This window comes from Coregonus clupeaformis, chromosome 16 (assembly GCF_020615455.1).
Source record: "Coregonus clupeaformis isolate EN_2021a chromosome 16, ASM2061545v1, whole genome shotgun sequence".
In the NCBI taxonomy this organism is placed as follows: Eukaryota; Metazoa; Chordata; class Actinopteri; order Salmoniformes; family Salmonidae; genus Coregonus; species Coregonus clupeaformis.
In genome coordinates this window covers 55315267-55338578 of record NC_059207.1, presented here as the reverse complement: position 1 = coordinate 55338578, position 23312 = coordinate 55315267, and the positions used below count along the sequence as shown (strand labels likewise).

Here is a 23312-nt window from a genome sequence, read left to right as displayed (position 1 = left end):
TGGACACACATGCTTTGTTTAATGCCAGTGGCAGGCCACTGATAAAAATAGAAAAGACTAGAGGGTCTAGAGGGTCTAGAGAGCTGCCCTGCGGTACACCACACCCTACATGTTTGACATTAGAGAGGCTTCCATTAAAGAAAACCCTCTGAGTTCTATTAGATAAATAGCTCTGTATCCACGATATGGCAGAGTTTGAAAAGCCATAAAACATAAGTTCTCAACAACAGGCTATGGTCAATAACGTCAAAGGCTGCACTGAAATCTAACAGTACAGCTCCCACTAGGGTTGGGCGGTATTCAGATTTTCATATTGTCATACCATCCTTCTCCAACCCCGGGATTTATGGTATTAGCGGTTTAGTACACAAGTGGGCGCCAAAATTAGCAAAAAAGCCCTTTGGGCATCTATTACCAGAATGCTAACAAAATTAGCACAAGTAACAGTACATTTGCATGGAGGCTGTTAGCTAAATATGCCAACGAGCGCAAACAAAAATAAATGAATTGAAAGACAGGCAATCCAGCTCATGAAGTTATACATACAATGCCTTTGGAAATTATTCCGACCCTTAGACCTTTTGGCCGCCCGGCCAAACTGAGCAATCGGGCGAGAAGGGCCTTGGTCAAGGAGGTGACCAAGAACCCGATGGTCACTCTGACAGAGCTCTAGAGTTCCTCTGTTAGAGCCATGGCAAGTGCTACACCAACTGATCCAGGGCCTAAAATTAACACCCGCCATCCCCCCAAACTCGGCTAGATTTTGGAATTGGCAGGTAAAATGTACATTTCACCAGCCACATTGGCGGGTGGTCAGGGTTGCACAGTGCAAGCATTTCCCTCGTATTTGCGAATAAAAAGAGTTAGAAGTCAAGTATGAGCACATTTATAGCCAAATAAATTGTGTTTATGTGTGTTGGTGCTGTCATCTTCAGGACAGGAATACCGGCTTACTTAACGGAGGAATAAACACACATGTTCATCGTTGGTGTTTCAACCAGAACGCGGGAAAAATGCCCTTTCTTTATTTTCGCACATGCGCAGTTGTACATCTCTCATAGGGCATAACTGTACCAGTGTAAGAACACAATTTATAACATATTAGTCTATATGTTAACAATGTGTTTTGGTTTTATAGCTGGTAGCTAATCACACAAAGACCTACGAATCCTATACATCCCACCTCACGCATCAACAATGCCTGGCTGGGGAGCTGTACGCACTGTGATTAAAGTGAAGATTCACTTTTGGAAGCGCTGTACACAGGCATTAAAGTTGGTCTAATTTACTCAAGTCTACAAAGTGAGACTTTGTCCTCGTGTTTCTTGGTTATTTACATTGTTTTGTTCACAAGCTAGGTTGTTTTTCAATGTTTGGGTGTATGCTTCAGTAAAGACACATCGGCTACAAGTCGACTCCAGCGGGTCTAGTGCCCTCGTTGCCACAGTAACCTCCTTCCCTTAAAGGGGCAGCTGAACATTTGTCTCATCTGTGATATTTTTGTTAAAAGACTCTGGTCACATAAAATGAAATACAATTTAACAATATACCACGTCACTTCTTACCAGTAATACATTTATTGTTTTAGAAACATTCCAAAACATGCTCATCCATTTTTTTGTTTTTGGTGTAATCATGGTGCAAAAATATTTTGGCTGGTAAAAAATCTGAGTGGCTGGTAGATTTTTAAATCTACCTGCCACAGCGGCTGGTGGACCAAAAAGTTAGTTTCAGGCCCTGAACTGATCTATTTGTTATCAAAGCTTGAGTTTTTTAATATAATATGGTCTGAGAAGAACAATACTGACAGGCCAGGCATATAGCCAATATGCTGTGATAATTTATTAGACCTACTGCCCAAACCTCATTCCTACAGAACTGTTTTTATTAGGTTAATGTTACATTTTTAAAGTCATGTTTTCAAAAAAATCTGAGCGGTAGATCTCGGCTTGCTTTTTGACTGCGAAAGTAATCTTTAAAAGGTTGGTGACCACTGCTCTAGATTCAGATTTAAGATATGACAGATCAGAGTGGGCATAGAGTCAGCTACCATCCTTGGTAGCTTTCCATCTAAGTTGTCAATGCCAGGAGGTTTGTCCTTATTGATCAATAACAATACTTTTACCACCTCTCCCACACTAACTTTACAAAATTCTAACTTACAATGCTTTTCTTTCATTATTTGTTTTTTAATGCATGAATACAATGGCTCACTGTTCGTGGTTGGCATTTCCTGCCTAAGTTTGCCCATTTTGCCAATGAATTATTAATCATTAAAATAATTGGCAACATCAAATGGTTTTGTGATAAATAAGCCTTCTGATTCGATGAAAGATGGAGTTGAATTTGTCTTTCTGCCCATTATTTTTATTTTATTCCATAATTATTTATATCATTGATCTTGGCTTAATAATACAGTTCCTCCTTTTTGTTGAGTTTAGTCACATCATTTCTCAATTTGCAGTAAATCAGCCAGTCAGATGTGCGGCCAGACTTATTAGCTATTCCCTTTGCCCCATCTCTTTCAACCATACAGTTTTTCATTTCCTCATCAATCCATGGAGCCTTAACAGTTCTAACAGTCAGTTTCTTAACAGGTGCATGTTTAACAATAATTTGAACAAAACAATTTCATAAATTCATCACGTGCAGCGTCTGGTTGCTCCTCATTAATCACATCAGACCAACAAATATTTTTAACATCATCCACATAAGAGTCACAGCAAAATCGTTTGCATGATCTTTTATACAATATTTTAGGCACAGCTTTTGGAACTTTGGCTTTCCTGGATATAGGCACTATATTGTGGTCACTGCATCCAATGGGTACGGATACAGCTTAAGAACAAAGTTCTACAGTATTAGTACAAATGTGATCAATACACGTGAATGATCTTGTTCCTGTAGTGTTTGTAAATACCCTGGTAGGTTGAATAATAACCTGAACCAGATTGCAGGAACTGGTTACACTGAGAAGCTTCCTCTTGAGCGGACAGCTTGATGAAAACCTGTCAATATTCAGGTTCCCAAGAAAGTAGACCTCTCTGTTTACATCACATACACTATGTGTCAGCTTCCTGCCTCCTGTTTGTCTCCGGGCCTCTAGAGGTCATCTGTGTTCCCCTCTGCCTTAGTTCTTCCTTGTGTGTCCTAATTAGCTTGATCCAGGTCACCTGTGCCTTGTTTCCCCTTGTGTATTTTAGCTGTGTGTTTTCCCCTTGTTTCTCACTTGGTTATTGAGTCCTGGCTATGTGTCTCCTGCTTTGTTCCACCGTGTCTTTCCAAGTAAGGTTTTCTAAGTTATCTTTAGTTTGTTTTTCTCCCCTCGGGGAGTTATTTTGTTTTGCCTCCTGTTTTGTTAATATACCTCTTTCTGAGAAGAACTTTTGTTGGACTATTTTTGAAGTGCAAGGAACCTTTGTTTTTACATTAAATCTACTTGCCTGGAGTATTGCCTTGGGTGTTTCATTTGGGTCCTACTACACCTCCTCTGTGGCTAAGGGGTATTACCCCCAGCTCTCCACATCTGAGACCGGAGTTCAAGCCCAGCATTGTGACAGAATAACCAAGTCAATCATGGACCCAGAAACACTCAGTTCCCAGGACCTGTTGGCGGTGATCACTCGACATGAGGCTTCTTTCCAGCGCCATGAAGCCGTTCTCAGCCGACAAGAGGAGCTGATGGCTAGACATTCTCAACTCCTGGCCGAAATGATGAGTTCCCTTCACCAGCTCTTTGAACGCCTCCTTGGTCCTCTCCCTTCCCCCAGGTCACCTCCCAGTGACGACAGGCCTTCTCGGTTGGCGGAGCCCCGACTACCACCTCCCAAGCCCTTTTCTGGGGATCCAAGCTCTTGCCAGGGTTTCCTCACCCAATGCTCCCTCACCTTCGAGCTCCAACCCTCAAGTTTTCCCACAGACCGTTCCAAGATTGCCTACATCATTACCCTTCTTTCAGACAAGGCGCTCGCCTGGGCCTCTGCGGTGTGGCAGTCCCAGGAGGCCTGTTGTGACTCCCACGCTGCATTTGTAGAAGAGTTCAAGCGGGTGTTCGATCATCCTGTCAGTGGGCGGGAGGCTTCCAAGCGCCTACTGTCTCTCCGTCAGGGCCCCCAAGCACGGCAGATTTCGCCATTGATTTTCGGACCATAGCAGCAAGGAGCGGATGGAATGATGAAGCGCTGAGGGTCTGCTTTCAGGGAGGGTTATCTGAGCCCCTTCAAGATGAGTTAGCCACCCGAGAACCAGCTGGAGATCTCGAGTCCCTCATAGCCTTGGCCATCCGCCTGGACAATCGTCTAAGAGAGCGGAGAACGGCTCGCCGCCAGGTGTCTCAGTCCCAAGTTCCTCGGAGCAGTTCTGTTTCTCCTGTTTGGACTCCGTCATTCAGAGCTTCCCCGGCTCCTGAACTGGTCCAGGATTCCCCGGAGAGCATGCAGTTAGGCCGTTCCAGGCTTTCTCCCAACGAAAGGGAACGTCGCATGAGGGAGCGTCGGTGCCTCTACTGCGGGGTTGCCGGCCACTTCCGCTCCACTTGCCCCGAGCTTTCGGGAAACGCCAGTCCCCGCCCAGCTACAGGAGGGCTGTGATGGGGAGAATTAGAGCTCCTCCTACTAACGCTGTCCTGGCTATTCCAGCCACTCTGTCCTCTGTCCACCAGCATCGGGTCCAGGCTATGATCGATTCCGGTGCCGCAGGTGATTTCCTGGATGTAACCTTGGCTAAGGAACTTAAGATCCCTACCCAACTACTTCCTCATCCCCAGGCAGTTACAGCCTTAGATGGCAGACCTCTGGAACCAGGAAAGGTTACAGAGGCGACTCAGTCCCTGCGACTTACCATCTCTCAACACCAGCAGGAGGAAACCTTCTATCTCATTGACTCTCCCGAGTATCCTATAATCCTGGGTCACCCTTGGCTATGCAGACATAATCCCCAGATCGACTGGTCTACTGGCACCATTCTAGGCTGGGGTCCCACTTGCCAACTCACATGCATGCTTCAGAGTCCCTCAGCCCCTAGTACCCAGTTTCAAGAGTCTGTTGACGTCTCCCTAGTCCCCAGTGTTTACCATCGGTTCAAGGCTGTGTTCAGCAAGGCCCGGGCTACTTCCTTACCGCCTCATCGCACGTATGACTGTGCCATTGATCTACTCCCTGGGTGCTGCCCTCCTAGAGGTCGGATCTTTTCCTTGTCCTCCCCCCGAGCACGCAGCTATGGACACCTACATTAAGGAGTCCTTGGCAGCCGGCCTCATCCATGCCTCTACTTCCCCGGCTGGGGCGGGCTTCTTTTTTTGTTGAAAAGAAGGACGGGGGTCTTAGGCCTTGTATTGATTACCGGGGACTCAACAAGATCACGGTTCGGAATCGATACCCTCTTCCTCTCATGGCCACTGCTTTTGAGCTGCTTCAAGGGGCTTCCATTTTTACTAAACTGGATCTCCGCAATGCTTACCATCTCGTGCGGATCCGGCAAGGTGACGAATGGAAGACGGCGTTCAACACGCCCACGGGGCACTATGAATATCGGGTGATGCCGTTCGGGCTCACCAATGCCCCCGCAGTATTCCAAGCCCTGATTAATGATGTTCTCCGGGATATGCTTAATCTGTTCGTCTTCGTGTACCTGGACGATATCCTCATCTTCTCGAGGTCACTGAAGGAGCATGAGGGGCATGTTAGCCGGGTTCTCCAGAGGCTCCTTGACAATCACCTCTACGTTAAACCTGAGAAGTGTGAATTTCATGTTTCTCAGACTCAGTTTCTCGGGTTTATTGTCACTCCTGGGCACCTAGAGATGGATCCCAAGAAGGTCGAAGCGGTCCACAGCTGGCCCACACCTACCACGGTCAAGGAGGTTCAACGGTTCATTGGCTTTTCTAACTTCTATCGGAAGTTCATCAAGAATTTCAGCTCGGTGGTAGCCCCCTTGACGACGCTTACCAAGGGAGGAGGGACCAAGATTCACTGGGGTCCGGAAGCAGCAGGGGCCTTCGAGGATCTCAAGCGCCGCTTCACGTCTGCTCCGATTCTGGTGACTCCTGACCCAGAAAGACCTTTCGTGGTGGAGGTGGACGCCTCAGAGGTGGGGGGTGGGAGCCGTCCTGTCACAGAGGGGTGAGGATGGGAGATTACACCCTTGTGCCTTCATGTCTCGCCGCCTGTCTGAGGCCGAGCGCAACTACCACGTGGGGGATCTAGAGTTGCTTGCAGTAAAACTGGCCTTGGAAGAGTGGCGCCATTGGCTTGAGGGGGCTCAGCACCCGTTCCAGGTTCTCACAGACCACAAGAACCTGGAATATCTCCAACAGGCTAAGCGGATGAACCCTCGGCAAGCACGATGGTCCCTTTTCTTTAATCGTTTCCAGTTCATCCTGTCTTACCGACCTGGCACCAAGAACGTCAAGCCGGATGCCCTGTCTCGAGCCTATTCTCCCGAGGTACAAGAGAAGCCCTTGGCATCGATTATTCCGAGGTCTAGGATCGTCGCACCTCTTCAGTGGGAACTAGAAAGAGGGGTACGAGAAGCCCTGGTCCATGAGCCCGATCCAGGCGGTGGTCCTGCCGGTCGCCTGTACGTTCCTCTCTCTGTTCGGGCCCGCGTCTTGCAGTGGGGTCATGAGTCGCCCTTGACATGCCATCCAGGCAGTGCTCGCACACTGGAATTCCTCCGACGGCGGTTTTGGTGGCCGTCCATCAAGAAGGACGTGCAGGTCTATGTTGAGGCCTGCCCGGTGTGCAACCAGGGAAAGTCGACACGCCAGCGACCCCAGGGACTGCTCCATCCCTTACCTATTCCTCGAAGGCCATGGTCACACCTTTCTCTGGACTTTGTTACGGGACTTCCTCCATCCCAGGGCAACACCGTCATCCTAGTGATCGTTGACCGGTTCTCTAAGGCTGCCCGGTTTATTCCCCTGCCCAAGCTGCCCTCGGCTAAGGAGACTGCTGAGCTCCTCATGAACCATGTCTTCCGGATATTTGGCATTCCCCTGGACGTGGTCTCTGACCGAGGTCCCCAATTCTCGTCCCGGTTTTGGGGGGCCTTCTGCAGGCTTATTGGGGCCACAGCCAGCCTATCGTCGGGGTTCCATCCAGAGTCTAATGGCCAAACGGAACGGATTAATCAGGATCTGGAGACCACCCTGCGGTGTATGGCGGCCAGTAATCCCACGTCTTGGGCCACCTATATCATTTGGGCTGAATATGCCCACAACACCCTCCAGTCTTCAGCCACCGGATTGTCCCCCTTCGAATGCCAGTTTGGTTACAACCCTCCATTATTTCCAGAGGAAGAGGCGCAAGTTGGTGTTCCCTCGGCCCAGCGCTTTGTCCAACGCTGTAGGCGGACCTGGAAGAAGGCCAGGTGTATCCTCCTTCGGACCTCCCAGAGATACCAAAGTCAGGCTAATCGACACCGCCGGACGGCCCCTAGTTTCCGAGCTGGTCAGAGAGTTTGGTTGGCCACTAAGAACCTGCCCCTCCGGGTCGAATCCAAGAAGCTTTCCCAGAGATACATCGGCCCTTTCCGCATAGCTAGAAAGGTTAACCCTGTTTCGTATCGTTTGGTTCTGCCTCGCTCCCTTAGAGTTAACCCCACTTTCCATGTTTCACTCCTTAAACCTGTCTTGTCTTCTCCTTTTGCCCCCCCACGCAGACCCCCGCCACCTCCCAGGATGATTGACGGCCAGCCAGCCTACACAGTCCGCCGGATACTGGACTCCCGGAGGGTCCAGAACTCTCTGCAGTATCTGGTGGACTGGGAGGGCTACGGGCCAGAGGAGCGCTCCTGGGTTCCAGCCAGGGACATCCTGGACCCAGGTTTGATCCGAGATTTTCGCACCCTGGGGCCGGGGTGTTCTGGAAGGAACGTCAGGAGTCGTTCCTAGAGGAGGGGGTCCTGTCAGCTTCCTGCCTCCTGTTTGTCTCCGGGCCTCTAGAGGTCATCTGTGTTCCCCCTCTGCCTTAGTTCTTCCTTGTGTGTCCTAATTAGCTTGATCCAGGTCACCTGTGCCTTGTTTCCCCTTGTGTATTTTAGCTGTGTGTTTTCCCCTTGTTTCTCACTTGGTTATTGAGTCCTGGCTATGTGTCTCCTGCTTTGTTCCACCGTGTCTTTCCAAGTAAGGTTTTCTAAGTTATCTTTAGTTTGTTTTTCTCCCCTCGGGGAGTTATTTTGTTTTGCCTCCTGTTTTGTTAATATACCTCTTTCTGAGAAGAACTTTTGTTGGACTATTTTTGAAGTGCAAGGAACCTTTGTTTTTACATTAAATCTACTTGCCTGGAGTATTGCCTTGGGTGTTTCATTTGGGTCCTACTACACCTCCTCTGTGGCTAAGGGGTATTACCCCCAGCTCTCCACATCTGAGACCGGAGTTCAAGCCCAGCATTGTGACACTATGAAGCATTTCACACACATTATTTAGATACTGACTGTTAGCACCGATGGCCTATAGCAACACCCCAAAAGAAAAGGCTTTGATGAGGCAGTTGAACCTGCAACCACAGCAATTCAATAACACTTGACGTGAGATCTTCTCTAAGCATTACAGGGATATGGCTCTGAATATATATATATATATATATATATATATATATATATATATATATATATATATATATACACATATATATATATACATACAGTTGAAGTCGGAAGTTTACATACACTTAGGTTGGGGTCATTAAAACTTGTTTTTCAACCACTCCACACATTTATTGTTAACAAACTATGGTTTTGGCAAGTCGGTTAGGACATCTACTTTGTGCATGACACATGTAATTTTTCCAACAATTGTTTACAGACAGATTATTTCACTTATAATTCACAGTATCACAATTCCAGTGGGTCAGAAGTTTACATACACTAAGTTGACAGTGTCTTTAAACAGCTTGGAAAATTCCAGAAAATGATGTCATGGCTTTAGAAGCTTCTGATAGGCTAATTGACATAATTTGAGTCAATTGGAGGTGTACCTGTGGATGTATTTCAAGGCCGACCTTCAAACTCAGTGCCTCTTTGCTTGACATCATGGGAAAATCAAAAGAAATCAGCCAAGACCGGGGCGGCAGGTAGCTTAGTGGTTAAGAGCGTTGTGCCAGTAACCGAAAGGTCGCTGGTTCTAATCCCCGAGCCGACTAGGTGAAAAATCTGTCGATGTGCCCTTGAGCAAGGCACTTAACCCTAATTGCTCCTGTAAGTCGCTCTGGATAAGAGCGTCTGCTAAATGACTAAAATGTAAATGTAAACAAAATTGGTGACCTCCACAAGTCTGGTTCATCCTTTGGAGCAATTTCCAAACGCCTGAAGATACCACGTTCATCTGTACAAACAATAGTACGCAAGTATAAACACCATGGGACCACGCAGCCGTCATACCGCTCAGGAAGGAGACGCATTCTGTCTCCTAGAGATGAACGTACTTTGGTGCAAAAAGTGCAAATCAATCCCATAACAACAGCAAAGGACTGTGTGAAGATGCTGGAGGAAACAGGTACAAAAGTATCTATATCCACAGTAAAACTAGTCCTATATTGGCATAACCTGAAAGGCCGCTCAGCAAGGAAGAAGCCACTGCTCCAAAACCGCCATAAAAAAGCCAGACTACGGTTTGCAACTGCACATGGGGACAAAGATCGTACTCTTTGGAGAAATGTCCTCTAGTCTGAAAATAGAACTGTTTGGCCATAATGACCATCGTTATGTTTGGAGGAAAAAGTGGGTAGCTTGCAAGCCGAAGAACACCATCCCAACCGTGAAGTGCAAGGGTGGCAGCATCATGCTGTGGGGGTGCTTTGCTGCAGGAGGGACTGGTGCACTTCACAAAATAAATGGCATCATGATATATTGAAGCAACATCTCAAGACATCAGTCAGGAAGCTTGGTCACAAATGGGTCTTCCAAATGGACAATGACCCCAAGCACACTTCCAAAGTTGTGGCAAATTGGCTTAAGGACAACAAAGTCAAGGTATTGGAGTGGCCATCACAAATCACTGACCTCAGTCCTATAGAAATTGTGTGGGCAGAACTGAAAAAACGTGTGCGAGCAAGGAGTCCTACAAACCTGACCCAGTTACACCAGCTCTGTCAGGAGGATTGGGACAAAATTCACCCAACTTTTGACCCAAGTTAAAGAATTTAAAGACAATGCTACCAAATAATAATTGAGTGTATGTAAACTTCTGACCCACTGTGAATGTGATTAAAGAAATAAAAACTGAAATAAATCATTCTCTCTACTATTATTCTGACATTTCACATTCTTAAAATAAAGTGGTGATCCTAACTGACCTAAGACAGGGAATTTTTACTAGGATTAAATGTCAGGAATTGTGAAAAACTGAGTTTAAATGTATTTGGCTAAGGTGTATGTAAACTTCAGACTTCAACTGTATATATATATATATATATATATATATATATATATATATATATATATATATACAGTGCCTTCGGAAAGTATTCAGACCCCTTCACTTTTTCCACATTTTGTTACGTTACAGATTTATTCTAAAATGGATTTTAAAAAATTACACAAATCAGCAATCCCCCATAATGACAAAGCAAAAACAGGCTTTTAGAAATGTTTGCAAATGTATTACAAATAAAAAACAGAAATACCTTATTTACATAAATATTCAGACCCTTTGCTATGGGACTCGAAATTGAGCTCAGGTGCATCCTGTTTCCATTGATCATCCTTGAGATGTTTCTACAACTTGATTGGAGTCCAGCTGTGGTAAATTCAATTGATTGGACATGATTTGGTAAGGCACACACCTGTCTATATAAGGTCCCACAGTTGACAGTGCATGTCAGAGCAAAAACCAAACCATGAGATCAAAGGAATTGTTTGTAGAGCTCTGAGACAAGATTGTGTTGAGGCACAGATCTGGGGAAGGGTACCAAAAAATTTCTGCAGCATTGACGGTCCCCAAGAACACAGTGGCCTCCATCATTCTTAAATGGAAAAAGTTTGGAACCACTCTTCCTAGAGCTGGCCGCCCGGCCAAACTGAGCAATCGGGGGAGAAGAGCCTTGGTCAGGGAGGTGACCAAGAACCCGATGGTCACTCTGACAGAGCTCTAGCGTTCCTCTGTGGAGATGGGAGAACCTTCCAGAAGGACAACGACCCTAAGCACACAGCCAAGACAACGCAGGAGTGGCTTCGGGACAAGTCTCTGAATGTCCTTGAGTGGCCCAGCCAGAGCCCGCACTTGAACATCTCTGGAGAGACCTGAAAATAGCTGTGCAGCAACGCTCCCCATCCAACCTGACAGAGCTTGAGAGGATCTGCAGAGAGGAATGGGAAAAACTCCCCAAATACAGGTGTGCCAAGCTTGTAGCGTTATACCCAAGAAGACTCGAGGCCGTAATCGCTACCAAAGGTGCTTCAACAAAGTACTGAGTAAAGGGTCTGAATACTTATGTAAATGTGATATTTCCGTTTTTATTTTTTTTTAAATTTGCAAAAATGTATAAAAACCTGTTTTTGCTTTGTCATTATAGGGTATTGCGTGCAGATTGATCAGGGAAAAAAACAATTTAATCAAGTTTAGAATAAGGCTGTAACGTAACAAAATGTGGAAAAGGTCAATGGGTCTGAATACTTTACGAATGCACAGTATGTAGCAACACCTCCACCATAAGACTGTACTCCTGAGTGGCGCAGTGGTCTAAGGCACTGCATCGCAGTGCTAACTGTGCCACTAGAGATCCTGGTTCGAATCCAGGCTCTGTCGCAGCCGGCCGCGACCGGGAGACTCATGGGCGGCGCACAATTGGCCCAGCGTCGTCCAGGGTAGGGGAGGGAATGGCCGGCAGGGATGTAGCTCAGTTGATAGAGCATGGCGTTTGCAACGCCAGGGTTGTGGGTTCGATTCCCACGGGGGGCCAGTATAAAAAAAAAAAATATGTATTCACTAACTGTAAGTCGCTCTGGATAAGAGCGTCTGCTAAATGACTAAAATGTAAATGTAAATAAGAATTCCTGTCTCTCCTATAGATGTTATATCCTTGTATTGCTACTGCTGTATCATCAAAGGAATTTCCTAGTCTCAGAAATGGCTAATATAGTAATGTTATCTGATGTTAGCAAGTTATTGATTTCATGGACCTTATTTCTAAGGCTACATATATTAATATTGGCTATTTTCAGCCCTTTCCTGGGTAGCTTCTCAGAGATAGACATCATATGGAAAAGAACAAACAAACAAGAAAAAAAGAAAAACATTCAGCAGTCCATTCATCAGTTAGTGTGTGTGCTGTGGGGTTGAAACTACGAACCCATAGGCTTGGCTCTCTCATCCCTTCCAGGCTTTTGGGAGGGAGGGTGGACAATGAGCCTGTCATGGTGGATGACCCCACACGCTCTGGCAGCTTTCATGGCCAGGATAAGTTATTTTCTCTTCTTGCGCACAGCTTCAGGATAGTCCTCGTTGAGGAAGATGTACGATCCTCTCAAGTTCTTGGTTCTTTCTGGAACAGCTACCTTGTCCTTGAACCTCAGGAACTTGACCACTATCGGGCCTGTCACCTGGGCCAGTGGTGGGTTTTCCAATCATGTGGGCGTGCTCCACCTCAATCTTCCTGTGGTCCATCTTCAGTTTCTCCGAGATAATTTCCCTCACTTTGTCCTCAGGTCTCATGTGGTGATTCTGCAATTCCGTCCACAACAATGTTGTTCCACCTTGATTGTCCCTCGAGATAATCAGATTTCTCCATCATTGTTATCATGGAATCACATACAGAACTGATGTCCTCTCTCAATGACTTACAGATTGCTGTCACCTTGCCATTTTCCTGTTTAAACTCATCGAGCTGACCCTGGGAGAACTGCAAACTGTTCTTCATGTCCTGGACCTCTCTGGTCAGGTTGTCCATTATTTTATTAGTTGACTCCACCAGTATTTGGACATAACACTTGAAGCTATTTTCTTGTTGTTGTAACAACTGCTTGTAGAAATATATACAGTGGGGAAGAAAATTATTTAGTCAGCCACCAATTGTGCAAGTTCTCCCACTTAAAAAGATGAGAGAGGCCTGTAATTTTCATCATAGGTACACGTCAACTATGACAGACAAAATGAGAAAAAAAAAAACAGAAAATCACATTGTAGGATTTTAATGAATTTATCTGCAAATTGTGGTGGAAAATAAGTATTTGGTCAATAACAAAAGTTTCTCAATACTTTGTTATATACCCTTTGTTGGCAATGACACGGGTCAAACGTTTTCTGTAAGTCTTCACAAGGTTTCACACACTGTTGCTGGTATTTTGGCCCATTCCTCCATGCAGATCTCCTCTAGAGCAGTGATGTTTTGGGGCTGTCGCTGGGCAACACGGACTTTCAACTCCCTCCAAAGATTTTCTATGGGGTTGAGATCTGGAGACTGGCTAGGACCTTGAAATGCTTCTTACAAAGCCACTCCTTCGTTGCCCGGGCGGTGTGTTTGGGATCATTGTCATGCTGAAAGACCCAGCCACGTTTCATCTTCAATGCCCTTGCTGATGGAAGGAGGTTTTCACTCAAAATCTCACGATACATGGCCCCATTCATTCTTTCCTTTACACGGATCAGTCGTCCTGGTCCCTTTGCAGAAAAACAGCCCCAAAGCATGATGTTTCCACCCCCATGCTTCACAGTAGGTATGGTGTTCTTTGGATGCAACTCAGCATTCTTTGTCCTCCAAACACGACGAGTTGAGTTTTTACCAAAAAGTTATATTTTGGTTTCATCTGACCATATGACATTCTCCCAATCCTCTTCTGGATCATCCAAATTCACTCTAGCAAACTTCAGACGGGCCTGGACATGTACTGGCTTAAGCAGGGGGACACGTCTGGCACTGCAGGATTTGAGTCCCTGGCGGCGTAGTGTGTTACTGATGGTAGGCTTTGTTACTTTGGTCCCAGCTCTCTGCAGGTCATTCACTAGGTCCACCCGTGTGGTTCTGGGATTTTTGCTCACCGTTCTTGTGATCATTTTGACCCCACGGGGTGAGATCTTGCGTGGAGCCCCAGATCGAGGGAGATTATCAGTGGTCTTGTATGTCTTCCATTTCCTAATAATTGCTCCCACAGTTGATTTCTTCAAACCAAGCTGCTTACCTATTGCAAATTCAGTCTTCCCAGCCTGGTGCAGGTCTACAATTTTGTTTCTGGTGTCCTTTGACAGCTCTTTGGTCTTGGCCATAGTGGAGTTTGGAGTGTGACTGTTTGAGGTTGTGGACAGGTGTCTTTTATACTGATAACAAGTTCAAACAGGTGCCATTAATACAGGTAACGAGTGGAGGACAGAGGAGCCTCTTAAAGAAGAAGTTACAGGTCTGTGAGAGCCAGAAATCTTGCTTGTTTGTAGGTGACCAAATACTTATTTTCCACCATAATTTGCAAATAAATTCATTAAAAATCCTACAATGTGATTTTCTGGAGAAAAAAAATCTCAATTTATCTGTCATAGTTGACGTGTACCTATGATGAAAATTACAGGCCTCTCTCATCTTTTTAAGTGGGAGAACTTGCACAATTGGTGGCTGACTAAATACTTTTTTTCCCCACTGTATTTGTTCGTTTAAAATATCCTTCACCTGTGATAGAGAGACACCACTGTCCTCAACGGTACTCCCACTGGCTTTGGTCTTTGTCATAGTAGCAACGTAGGTTACGCTGTTACTCCTCTCAGTTCCAGACAGAGCAGGTCGCAGGGAAGATGGAAACAGCAACAAACAACAGGGATCTAGACAGTCTCAAGCCGGGGACAAGCCACGGTCCCAGCCATAAGGGCTAACCGTGTCGCGGAATGCGTTCAAGCCCTCAAGGAAACCCTGCTAGCTTGATAGGCAGCTAATAGTGGCAGCTAGACCAGCTGCTACGCCAAGCAGCTCATCAGACCCTTGGTCGGCAGGATCACTGGTCAGATAGCAGCGGTTTCAGCGACTGATGCCAACCGTGTCGCAGGATCCAAACTCAAAAGCTAGTAACTAAACTTTTTCAATATTTCAGAGACTTTCAAAACAGGATCCTCTGATAATGACACCAGCAACTACACTGAGTGTTCAAAACATTAGGAACACCTTCCTAATATTGAGTTGCACCCCATTTAGCCCTCAGAACAGCCTCAATTCGTCGGGCATGGACTCTACAAGGTGTCAAAAGCGTTCCACAGGGATGCTGGCCCATGTTGACTCCAATGCTTCCCACAGTTGTGTCAAGTTGGCTGGATGTCCTTTGGGTGGTGGACCATTCTTGATACACACGGGAAACTGTTGAGCATTAAAAACCCAGCAGTGTTGCAGTTCTTGACACACTCAAACCAGTGCGCCTGACACCGACTACCATACCCTGTTCAAAGGCACTTAAATATTTTGTCTTACCCATTCACCCTCTGAATGGCACACATCCACAATCCATGTCTCAATTGTCTCAAGGCTTAAAAATAATTCTCTAACCTGTCTCCTCTCCTTCATCTACACTGATTGAAGTGGATGTAACAAGTGACATCAATAAGGGATCATAGCTTTCACCTGGATTCACCTGGTCAGTCTATGTCATGGAAAGAGCAGGTGTTCCTAATGTATTGTACACTCAGTGTATAACCCACTGAAGAACAAGGGGCCATATTTACTTCGTACGTGCCCAAGGTTTGCCCCTACTATAAGGAGAGACTGAAACATAAAGGTAGAACAAAACGTGAAATCAGATTAGGAGAAACAAGTGAGCTATTTGAACCAAATGTAGACTTCTACTTATCCCCTGTGTGCCATGTATAATGCATGCAGAGAGACAGCACTAAGCCAGTGTTTCCTATGCCTTCAATAAACCAAGGGCTGGCTGAGTAGTTCACTAGTTCAATCAGGTGTGCTAGTTTAGGAATAGATTGGAACAGTATAACTGGTTGGGGGAACCGGAGGAGAGGTTAGTGAAAAACTGCACTATGCTACTCCCCACTGTGTCCAGATCAGACCTGGGTTCAAATACATGTGTATTTGAGAATTTGTTATTAAATCAAACCAAATCCAATTGTATTCGTCACATGCTTTGTAAACAACAGGTGTAGACCAACATTTAAATGCTTACTTATGGGTCATTTTCCAACAATGCAGAGTTAAAGATTAAAAACAAAATTTAAAAAATAGAAATAGTGACAGGAGGAATAAATACACAGTGAATAACGAATAACAATAACAAGTAAAAAATAACATGGCTATATACAGGAAGTACCAGTACCGAGTTAATGTGCAGGGGTACGAGGTAATTTAGTTTTTGTTGTTGTTATGTACATATATTTGAGTATTTCCTAATAATGTGGCCCGAATCAACTACTTCTATTGGTAGTATTTGAAAGTATTTTCAAATAATTTCCTATAAATAGCCTACTGTTTGAAAGTATTTTCAAATACTAATTTTAAATACTATTTTCAAATACCTGGGTTAAATGCATGGGCGTGTATTTGATTCAGTGTATTTGAGTATTTTCAAATACTTTCCAACTACTTGTCTTTTCAAATAAAAAAATATTGAAACACTTACTTCCAAATGTCTTTGAAAGTAATTGAAGTACCCTAAATAGTATTTGAACCCAGGTCTGGTCCAGATGAGTCCTAGTGTTTCCAGGCATGGTCCAGTACGGTCATTGATTAGAGAACTTAACTCTGAGCCTGCAGTCTATCAGTGTTCAGGGACCGGTAATCAATTCTCTAATGCTGTGTGAGTCCCTATTCACTGCTCTGCTTATCCACTACCTCACAGGACAGACAAATATGTGCACACACACACACACACACAAACCGGAGCAGAACACAACCCAGATGGCGGTCATAAAGAAGGAATATAACCTCCAAATATTAACTCACCAAGTAGGCCACTGTCATATAATTGTATTGTAAAAATGACTGTTACTCTCCTGAGGGGCACTCCTTTCCTGACTGCTGGTTCCTGATTACCCTAGGTACTCTGGTGGATCCTCTCTGGCCTGGCCCGTTAGCAGAGGATACAAGCTGATCTGATCTGATCAGGGTTGCACCAGACCAGACGCACGGTCGGTGCAGTGGCTCGGTCAGGAACTCAGCGCCCTGCTCCCAGCCAAGCTCTCTGTTATCTCTGTTCTGTTGATAGGCCATTGTTTTTCTACGGGCGCTGATGGACGTGAATTAAACTGAACGAATTAAGCTGATTGGGCCTCGGGAAGAAAGATAGAGGAGTAAATAGAGTACTATGAGTGAGTGAGTGAGTGAGTGAGTGAGTGAGTGAGTGAGTGAGTGAGTGAGTGAGTGAGTGAGTGAGTGAGTGAGTGAGTGAGTGAGTGAGTGAGTGAGTGAGAGAGAGAGAGAGAGAGAGAAGGCAGAAAGCAGCTCCATCTTGCATTTATTGTCTAACTGTTTTATTAAATGCAGTTAGAGACAATACAATATTTCCTATGAGTACCCTCTTCCTCTCTTTTATATAGAAGTCTATCTTAATCGTATTATTATTTTAATAAAAACAGTTAGACAGTAAATGTAAGATTGAGTTGCTTTCCTGGGAGTGGCCTCTGTCTTATTTGGAACTTAATCTTACTATTTTTTTTAAATACTTGCTGTATCAGAGGGCTAGAAATGAGATTCTGAAAGTTTAAAGTGTGCCTCAAGTGGACCACCTGTTGAAGCAAGTTAAACTTCACTCTTTACAAACGTACAGTGAGGAGAACAAGTATTTGATACACTGCCGATTTTGCAGGTTTTCCTACTTACAAAGCATGTAGAGGTCTGTAATTTTTATCATAGGTACACTTCAACTGTGAGAGACGGAATCTAAAACTAAAATCCAGAAAATCACATTGTATGATTTTTAAGTAATTAATTTGCATTTTATTGCATGACATAAGTATTTGATACATCAGAAAAGCAGAACTTAATATTTGGTACAGAAACCTTTGTTTGCAATTACAGAGATCATACGTTTCCTGTAGGTCTTGACCAGGTTTGCACACACTGCAGCAGGGATTTTGGCCCACTCCTCCATACAGACCTTCTCCAGATCCTTCAGGTTTCGGGGCTGTCGCTGGGCAATACGGACTTTCAGCTCCCTCCAAAGATTTTCTATTGGGTTCAGGTCTGAAGACTGGCTAGGCCACTCCAGGACCTTGAGATGCTTCTTACGGAGCCACTCCTTAGTTGCCCTGGCTGTGTGTTTCGGGTCGTTGTCATGCTGGAAGACCCAGCCACGACCCATCTTCAATGCTCTTACTGAGGGAAGGAGGTTGTTGGCCAAGATCTCGCGATACATGACCCCATCCATCCTCCCCTCAATACGGTGCAGTCGTCCTGTACCCTTTGCAGAAAAGCATCCCCAAAGAATGTTTCCACCTCCATGCTTCACGGTTAGGATGGTGTTCTTGGGGTTGTACTCATCCTTCTTCTTCCTCCAAACATGGCGAGTGGAGTTTAGACCAAAAAGCTCTATTTTTGTCTCATCAGACCACATGACCTTCTCCCATTCCTCCTCTGGATCATCCAGATGGTCATTGGCAAACTTCAGACGGGCCTGGACATGCGCTGGCTTGAGCAGGGGGACCTTGCGTGCGCTGCAGGATTTTAATCCATGACGGCGTAGTGTGTTACTAATGGTTTTCTTTGAGACTGTGGTCCCAGCTCTCTTCAGGTCATTGACCAGGTCCTGCCGTGTAGTTCTGGGCTGATCCCTCACCTTCCTCGTGATCATTGATGCCCCACGAGGTGAGATCTAGCATGGAGCCCCAGACCTCTGGTGATTGACCGTCATCTTGAACTTCTTCCATTTTCTAATAATTGCGCCAACAGTTGTTGCCTTCTCACCAAGCTGCTTGCCTATTGTCCTGTAGCCCATCCCATCCTTGTGCAGGTCTACAATTTTATCCCTGATGTCCTTACAGAGCTCTCTGGTCTTGGCCATTGTGGAGAGGTTGGAGTATGTTTGATTGAGTGTGTGGACAGGTGTCTTTTATACAGGTAACGAGTTCAAACGGGTGCAGTTAATACAGGTAATGAGTGGAGAACAGGAGGGCTTCTTAAAGAAAAACTAACAGGTCTGTGAGAGCCGGAATTCTTACTGGTTGGTAGGTGATCAAATACTTATGTCATGCAATAAAATGCAAATTAATTACTTAAAAATCATACAATGTGATTTTCTGGATTTTTGCAAAATCGTCAGTGTATCAAATACTTGTTCTCCCCACTGTATATGCTTTAGTTTTATTATACTGACCGCAAGCTCTCTCTCTTTATCCATAAACGCATTGATAGCCTTGTCCCCCAGCAGAATCAAATTTGTTGGTACAACAAACAAACTGCTCCAAAATCACAACCAGAAGCACAAGTGTTGTTATTGTAGTCGACCAATAGCCCCACAAAAGTCAAACACTTTATCACAACTTTATGACAATTTACTCAAAATGGCTGTTGTATCATGTGGCCAGTGGGCAGGTCACCATGTGGGGTGCCTTGCAAAATAGGTTTCTAACCTAAAGGATCCAGATGTAAAAAAATAAAATAAAAAATGACTCACTTGGGTGTCTGCGTGTCAGCTGCCTCCAGACCTACGCGGTTTCCCACCTGGAACTCGTGTGACTTGGAGCGGTGCAGCGCCGTGAAGCCCGGCAGCAGATGGATGAGCTTTCGGCTGGGCGGCGGGGGCGTCCCAGGGGCCTTCACCTTGTTTCTGCGCCTCATGGGGGGCGTGCCCGGGGGGGTCATGGTGTTGACCACCAGGGGAGTCCGGGGAGGGGTGTGGGCAAAGTGCCTCTGGCGGGGCGAGGGGGGCAGGGATCGGTGACCCGTGTCCATGGGGGGGAAGGCCCCCAGACCCAGGTGGCTGTCCACGGTGAGGCGGTCTGGCTGGACGTAGGGGCCGTACGCATAGGGTAGCAATGCCTGGGGGCTGTGGCACTGGCTGTGGTGCTGCTGGTTGTACTTGGCCTGGACCATGGGGCTTTGGGAGAGCTGGAAGCGGACCCACTGGCTGGGTTCTGGAGAGGGGAAGGGAGTGTTCTCCTTGCCAGACTCGGAGGTGGGCCACTGGATGGACCAGTCCTGCTTGGCATGGCTGCCTGCTGTGGAGGAGGAGGAGGAGGAGGAGGAGAAACAAGAAACATGTTACAGATAACATTTAACCACAAACAATTACCTGATACCTTGACTCTGCTTAATTATTTACATTTATACATGTCATTTAAATATAAAAAAAAAAAAAATTGGATTAGAAAAGAATTGCCTGATGATAGAGCAAAAAAGCGAGAGAGCATGGATCTGACATCAATAGCAGATGTAATGTAGCATGGGCTCAGATAGGAGAGGAGTAGAGGAGAGTGATGCTTGATGAACCATAACCACCTTGATGACGAAACATTAGATGAGAAGCTGGAGATGAGGTTGATGTTGAATAAGTGAGACAGAGGAGTTTGGTTTGGGAGAGCAGTGAAGAGAGAAATAATATTTTCAGCTTAAATGGAAATATTCACCTCCATTATTGGGCAATGAGTCATCCTCGAGTTGTTCTTGAAAGAAAAGAGAAGGAAACAAACGTTTATTGATTTGATAAAAATATGGCTAAAATATTCTGTGGTACCCGGGTCGATTATTATTGGTTTCCGCTCTCTTTCTGTCCATCAGAGACCCAGCCATTGTACTAATCACATTCTCTAAAACTCAACACTGATCTGAATGCAGTATCCGAATCAGCTCAATAATGGCTATGCATTCTCCCGAAAGGCTTGAAGGAAAAAATTATCCCTTAGGAAATGATTCCTTCTCTGTAATGTTTTAAGACATGCCCACCAAAGATTTCTGGGGGGAGAAGGAGAGGGATAGAGAGATGTGGAGGAGAGGGAGACACATAGGGAAAGGAGAGAGGGAGAGGGCTGAAGTAACAAGAGTGAGCGACTGAGCGTCTTAAGGCCTCTCGTCTGAGGTCAGGGATCAAAGTTTATCTTCAGGACGACAGTACATGTTCCCCCTGCGTCTGACTGAGACACTCCCCGGGACAGTACAGTATACACACACACACAATCAATCAATCAATCAATTTTATTTTATATAGCCCTTCTTACATCAGCTAATATCTCGAAGTGCTGTACAGAAACCCAGCCTAAAACCCCAAACAGCTAGTAATGCAGGTGTAGAAGCACGGTGGCTAGGAAAAACTCCCTAGAAAGGCGAAAGCCTAGGAAGAAACCTAGAGAGGAACCAGGCTATGAGGGGTGGCCAGTCCTCTTCTGGCTGTGCCGGGTGGAGATTATAACAGAACCATGCCAAGATGTTCAAAAATGTTCATAAGTGACAAGCATGGTCAAATAATAATCAGGAATAAATCTCAGTTGGCTTTTCATAGCCGATCATTAAGAGTTGAAAACAGCAGGTCTGGGACAGGTAGGGGTTCCATAACCGCAGGCAGAACAGTTGAAACTGGAATAGCAGCAAGGCCAGGCGGACTGGGGACAGCAAGGAGTCACCACGGCCGGTAGTCCCGACGTATGGTCCTAGGGCTCAGGTCTCTCAGTTGGCTTTTCATAGCCGATCATTAAAGAGTTGAAAACAGCAGGTCTGGGACAGGTAGGGGTTTCGTAGCCGCAGGCAGAACAGTTGAAACTGGAATAGCAGCAAGGCCAGGCGGACTGGGGACAGCAAGGTGTCATCATGCCCGGTAGTCCTGACGTATGGTCCTAGGGCTCAGGTTCTCAGAGAGAAAGAGAGAACGAGAGAATTAGAGAGAGCATACTTAAATTCACACAGGACACTGGATAAGACAGGAGAAGTACTCCAGGTATAACCAACTAACCCCAGCCCCCCGACACATAAACTACTGCAGCATAAATACTGGAGGCTGAGACAGGAGCGGTCCGGAGACACTGTGGCCCCATCCGAAGAAACCCCCGGACAGGGCCAAACAGGAAGGATATAACCCCACCCACTCCGCCAAAGCACAGCCCCCGCCCCCACACACACACACACACCACGCACGACACCCACAGCGAGAGACAAACAGTGTCCCCGGGACAGTAGAGTACAGTATACACTGCGTGGTACAAAACATTAGGAACACCTGCTCTTTCCATGACATAGATTGACCAGGTGAATCCAGGTGAAAGCTATGATCCCTTATTGATGTCACCTGTTAAATCCACTTCAATCAGTGTAGATGAAGGGGAGGAGACAGAAGGACTTTAAAGCCTTGAGACAATTGAGACATGGATTGTGTATGTGTGCCATTCAGAGGGTGAATGGGCAAGACAAAATATTTAAAAGCCTTTGAACATGGTATGGTAGTAGGTGCCAGGCGTACCGGTTTGAGTGTGTCAAGAACTGCAACGCTGCTGGGTTTTTCACGCTCCACAGTTTCCCGTGTGTATCATGAATGGTCCACCACCCAAAGGACATCCTGTCAACTTGACACAACTGTGGGATGCACTGGAGTAAACATGGGCCAGCATCCCTGTGGAATGCTTTCGACACCTTGAAGAGTCCATGCCCCGACAAATTGAGGCTGTTCTGAGGGGAAAAGGCGGTGCAACTAAATATTAGGAAGGTTTTCCTAATGTTTTGTACACTCTGTGTACATAGACTAGAGAAGTCATCAGGGATGTGTCCATTAAGAGGCACAGACTGGGACTGGGAGACGGGTTGGCTGTCAAATTACATCCCTCACAACTAGCGGTCCAGTCTGTATTTTAGAGGGGTATCTTACAGCCAGGTCAGAGTTCAAACTGCACTGGACATTAGAGTTAGTCATTGCAGTTCTATGGCGGACGTCATGATCTGTTGTTCAGATAAACAACACTATGGAAAGTTTACGATCTGATCATATAGGCTACAGTGGACTGTCTGCTTGCATGGATATCCTACACACAACCATTATCAGTGCTGCACTCAGTCTCAACATACAATAATACAACTTTGCCCATAGTTACTCATGGCGTTGCATATTAATCAACTTCATGCATTAGCAGGGGCAAATTAGTTAATCCCTGAGATGAGAGAGACTTCTAATGATCGGGGAGAACTTTATATGGGGTTAAACAGTATACAGGGGTATTGGGGTGGAGACTTAGCCTGTTTAATGGAGTACCTCTGTGCTCTACTCTCTCCTGGAGAGGCACCAGCCTCCTTCCCGCACTTCAAACACACACATACACGCAAGCCCACACGCACACACTGTGGGGACTCTGAAACAGAGTTGAAGTGTGCTGCACAGTGCACCAAACTCCTCAGACAAGACCAGGATGCAACAGGGAAAGAGCCAGACGGAGCGCTCCTCAACTGCTCAGAAAGAAATAGAAGGGGAGGATGACGCACGATCAA

General features: G+C 45.8%; 1 protein-coding gene across 2 annotated transcripts in view; it reads right to left on the bottom strand.

Moving 5' to 3' along the window:
• The window catches only part of ksr2 (kinase suppressor of ras 2), a 163558-nt gene that overhangs the window by 114860 nt on the left and 25386 nt on the right, over window positions 1–23312 (bottom strand). For both annotated transcript variants that reach the window (XM_045225796.1, XM_045225795.1), the window contains exons 4-5: window positions 20477–20512; window positions 19525–20068 (exon numbers count right to left, since the gene is read on the bottom strand). In XM_045225796.1, coding sequence (XP_045081731.1) covers window positions 19525–20068; window positions 20477–20512 — 580 coding nt within the window. The remainder of the gene's footprint in view (window positions 1–19524; window positions 20069–20476; window positions 20513–23312) is intronic.